The 5284-nt window shown below is 32.5% G+C and overlaps 1 protein-coding gene across 1 annotated transcript; it reads left to right on the top strand.

Moving 5' to 3' along the window:
* Window positions 1–3023: 3023 nt before the first annotated feature.
* On the top strand, window positions 3024–3962 carry LOC101985858 (olfactory receptor 7G2-like). Its single transcript, XM_005347498.1, has one exon. The coding sequence runs from the start codon at window positions 3024–3026 to the stop codon at window positions 3960–3962; it is 939 nt and encodes a 312-aa protein (XP_005347555.1).
* The last annotated feature ends 1322 nt before the right edge of the window (window positions 3963–5284 follow it).

Genomic DNA, 5284 nt, shown 5'->3' with positions numbered 1-5284 from the left:
AATCTAAGTATTTAGTTCTATGAGGTTATCTTTTAAAACTGAATTCATTGTGCTCCATTACTTCAGGTAAGCTGTGTGTTCACACTAATTCAGTTTTATAAAGTTTTAATTTCTGTCTTGTTCTATTCATTCGATGCAAGAGTCAGTATATTAATGTCAGTATATTAGTGTCAGTATATTAATGATATTAATGTCAGATGCATCCATAACAATGATTTTTCTCTCATTATTCAAAGTACCTATACACTTGATTGACAGTTTCATTTTCTATACAAAAAGCTTTTCCCTTTTATACTGAGCCATTTGTAAACTTTTGGTTTCATTTTCTTAGCAGTCTCAGGTGTTTCTTACTCAGAAAGTACTTACATCCTCATATATTTTTGTAGTACTCCATAAATTTTCCCTATATGTTTCAAAATTATTTAAAATAAAAAGAAACACATTATTATTGGAGCAGCTTGATAAAAAGGTACTTTATTGATATAACTAATTTAAAGTTTGTAAGCTACAAGATCCATGTTAGACACATATTCTTAACTGTATTAATTTATTCATACAGATACATAATTTTATAAATATTTAAAATTAATTTTATCAAAACAATATTTATAATATTTTCACTGGTTCTACCCAAGTGTACATTTCTCCACTTTGTCTTTCTCCTACATTCATATCACATGTGTTTTATCAACTCACTCCCATTGACCTTAAGGCTCCTTTAAATTCTCATTTTTACTTTCCTATCTCCTGGTTGCTACTGACCAGAACTTCCATCCAAAATACACACATACATAAAAATAAATAAATCAATCAAAGAAAAGAAAAGAAAAGGTAATTTTTCTGCCTGAGCCTGGATTACTCCATTCAGTGTACCTTCTAGTTTATTCATTTTTTTGTAATATATAATTTGTAAATATAATTTCATCTGTTATAACAATGTTTTAACTTTCACTGACCTGTGACTTTATTCTTGTTTTTCTTAATACTAGAATTGCATCGTTGGGTTATTACATTTTTAATTTTTCATTTTCATTTAATTCAATGAATTACATTTTTTATTGATGGCAAAATATTTGTACAAAATATATGTCTCTGTGCAAATTTTAAATTTCCTACAAATTCTCATAAGATTCTTCCCATTATGTTGCCATATATTAAGGTATCTTGAATTTTATATTTGCTTAATTTTCTAAATCATGCTCATATTTGCAGAAAGTGCTATGAAATATGGGTAAGTATGTGTATTATGAGTGTATTTATGTTCAGTCAATTTAAATTATAGTGCCATTACACCTGAACATGGTTTGTTGATTTCTTCCCTGTATTACTTATAGATTGGGCAATATATGGGTCTGAAGTTAGTAACTATTATTGCTTTGTGTTGAGAGTCAACTCCTTTATATATTTCTTAATACTATAAGAAATATTTTCAGGTATATCCAGATGAGCACAATGTTGTGCATGCTCTTGTTTCATTTTATACTGATATATGATCTTCCTAAACCAAACTTTGTCATGACTATCATGATAGATAGAAGTTGAATTTCAAAAAATAAATATGTGCATCTTATTTATGCCAAATATATACCAAACCCTAATACCAAGAATGAATTATCAACTTGTATCTAATTATGTACAGTATATTATGCTGTTGAATGAAAAATAAAATTTTAAAAATTAATTTTAATTTTCTCAGTCATATAAGATACCAGTCCATAGTTAACCTGATTTTTGCATTTGTGTGAATTAATGATATGATCATATTCACATATAGGAAATTAATTCTTTATATATGCTAATATTTTTATAAACTAAAACACATAATCACACTATTCATATTACTGCTATCACATGTATTAAATTAAATTAGTAGGCATGGAAGTTTTCACAATATGTTAGTGAATGTCAGCACAAAAACCATGGAACTGAAGAACATGGTTTCTATTTGGCCCTCTGCCTGAGTTAATAACCTGAATAAAATTTTTCATCAGGTAGGTCTTCCCCTTAAGGATTTGTGCTGCCATGTAATCAGATGATATTAAAAAAATTATTAACGAATACATTTTATTTTTAAAACCCCAAGGAGCTACAGAGACTGTAAATATCAACCTGCAATCAAGCTCAGGTTAGTAGTCAGCACAACTGCCACTGGACTCAGGCACCGTCACTCCAGTTCTGTACAATAGGTGGGTTCTTTCCTAAATTTGTGTTTCTTGTGAAGTGTCGTTTACATTAGGAAAAGAAGTTGTGCCAATTAATCATGATGATACCCAAGCTTTCGGAAGGCTTTTGACTTAATGTTTTGCATTGGTACCAGTGCTTTAACATAAATCTTTTCATTGTTTGCAAGAAAAGGACATGAAGAGAATGAGTGGAATGTATAATTTGGTATGCCAAAGCAAAACAAAACCACAATGCAAATATTACATTTATAATATACATCTTATTATAAAGGCATCTTATACAACACTCTATTTAAAATAATGTTCTCTAATGACTCATGTCCTTTATAGTGAATCATGGCTAAGATTCACAGTTTTCTATAGTATCATTAATGAACACACTGAAGTTGATCACAAACTTCAATGTGTATCTTTCTTTATGAGCCACAATTGAGATAAGATGTGTTTAGCTTGAAATCTGATTTTATATTAATTGTATTAGTTTGTATTGAGTGCAATTTTCTTTTTGGTTTCCCACTATTATAGTTTTTGGATTTTTTCTGTGAAAAATCTGCATACAATTCACCATGCTATTCTTTTTCTTTAGTATTTAGAAGAGAAGGTATGTGTAAATAAAATTAAAACAATTTATCAGATGGTTGGAAATGGGGAAATTAAGAGATAGAAAAAAGTAATAAAGATAGGAGAGAGAAGTCAGTGGAAACATATGCACATATGGATGGAGAGTAGAATTGTCAATACAAAGAGGGAAAATATTGATTACTTCATCAATCATATCTTGAATTTCTTTCATTTCTTTACATGTCATCACCACTGTTATTTTTTCAGCATCTGAAAACCATGGGATTCACCAACCAAACAGTTGCTACTAACTTTCTCCTCCTGGGCCTTTCAAGTGACCCAGAATTGCAACCTGTCATGTTTGGACTGTTTCTGTCCATATACCTGGTCACAATGATTGGGAATCTGTTCATAATCTTGTCCATTATTTCCGATTCTCATCTCCATACTCCCATGTACTTTTTTATCTGTAACCTTTCCCTGAATGATCTCTGTACAAGCAGCACAATAATCCCCAAAATGCTGGTGAACTTCCAAGAACAGAATCTAAGCATATCCTTTGCAGGATGCCTCACTCAGGCTTGCTTTGCCATGCTTTTTGCTAGTCTGGAATGCTGCCTCCTTGCAGCAATGGCGTATGATCGCTACGTGGCCATTTGCTACCCCTTGAGGTACACAGTCATCATGAACTGGCGTATGTGTAGCCTACTCACCCTATTCTCCCTGCTCAGTAGCACTATAAATGCATTACTTCTCAGCCTCACGGTGATGTGGCTGTCCTTCTGCAAAGATCTGGAAATTCCCCACTTCTTTTGTGAAATTACCCAGGTTATCAAGGCAGCCTGTTCTAGCACAGTCATCAACAATATACTGATAAATATTGCAGGTTTAGCATTTGGTGGCATTACTTTTGCTGGAATCATTTTCTCTTACACTGAAATTGTCTCCTCTGTCTTGAAAATACCATCTGTTCAAGGAAGATATAAAGCCTTTTCCACCACTGGGTCTCATCTGTCAGTTGTTTCTTTATTCTACGGGACAGCTTTAGGTGTATGCATTAGCTCAGCAGTAACTCACTCTCGCAGGATAACAGCAGTGGCATCGGTGATGTACACTGTGGTGACACAAATGCTGAACCCCTTCATCTACAGCTTAAGGAACAAAGATATGAAGCAAGCCTTGAAGAAACTCATAGGTAGGATGGCTTCCCGTCTATAAATATGTTGTCTTCTTTGAATGGATCCTATAGTTAAATCACTGTAACAGTGACTATCCCCTCACTAATCCTTTCAAATTCAGTGGATAGCATGATGCAGAATAAATTTAATCTTGTGTTTATTAACTTTTTCCCTGTATTTATGTATGCTTGAACAATTGTCTCAACTCTATTATCCGATTTTTTTCTCATGTTTCAAAATCTGGGACAAAGTGTGTGGGTGTGTTCTGTATCTGTATATTATATAAATGTGAAACATATATGTGTATTTGTAAATATGTGTCCACTAATATGTATATATACATGTGTATATAACAGGAGATGGAATATTAATCTTATTGACAATTAGAAGTTATACATATTTGTGAAGTACAAGAATGTGGAGACACAGAACTGGCTTAGAGTGCAGGCTTCTCCTGGGACAGATGAGACAAAGTTGAGAAATGACTGCTTGGCAGACCAAGAATAGATGGAAGCATACTTTCTCCGCTCATTTCTCAATTTTCTCTCAGAATCTGTACCCTTGATAAGAAAGTGCCTTTTGAGCTCAGTTCATCATGCTCCACCGGAAATAGCATAAGCAAGTGCTTTGTTTCCTTATACTTCGTTTTATTCTTTTTACTGCTTTTTACTGAGACAATGTTTCATGTAGGGTGAGGTAAGAGTATCTCATGATCATCTATGTGGGTAAGGGGAGTTACAGAGTTGAGGTAATGCTTTTTAGTCTGTAAAAAAGACCATGCAAAATAAAGCTTCTTATGCAGCTGCTCATACGATGCATCTCCTATGTCCTGAGTTGCACAAGACCCTTACTCAGAGACCCCAATGCACTAGATGTTGACACAAGAAGACATTTCAACACATGTAGAAAATGTATGATGATCAAGTTATGGTAATTAAGCAAAGTGCTACTACTTCCAATATTTATCATTAATTTTCATCAATAATATTGAAACTTATTTGAATTTATGTCATTCATTTTTGTCAAGCATAGTAATGAATGCTAGAACTTAGTCAATCTATCCTGATATACTCATGTTTTTGTTAACCCTTCTCTGTCTATTCCTCATCCATATTTTTCCAAACTTGTCATAATCAGTATTATTTTACCTGCTGAGAATCATTTTTGCCTTTGATGTGTGAGAAAATATGACGATTTTTGTCTCTATTTTAACTTGATAAGATAGCTTCTAGTTTAATTAATGTTGCTTAAAATGATTGTAAATGACTTTTTGAGGAATAGAATTCTATTGTCTATGTTTCATTTTTCCTTTACAATTATATCCACTGAGAATTGTTTAAAATTCATTTCTTATGTGAACTG

This window comes from Microtus ochrogaster, chromosome 5 (assembly GCF_000317375.1).
Source record: "Microtus ochrogaster isolate Prairie Vole_2 chromosome 5, MicOch1.0, whole genome shotgun sequence".
Lineage (NCBI taxonomy): Eukaryota > Metazoa > Chordata > Mammalia > Rodentia > Cricetidae > Microtus > Microtus ochrogaster.
The sequence above is the reverse complement of the archived record's forward strand: the minus strand, read 5'-3'. Positions and strand labels throughout refer to the sequence as shown.

Excerpts from the sequence above, each read along its gene's own strand:
- LOC101985858 (XM_005347498.1), top strand. The coding sequence starts at position 3,024 with ATGGGATTCACCAACCAAACAGTTGCTACTAACTTTCTCCTCCTGGGC.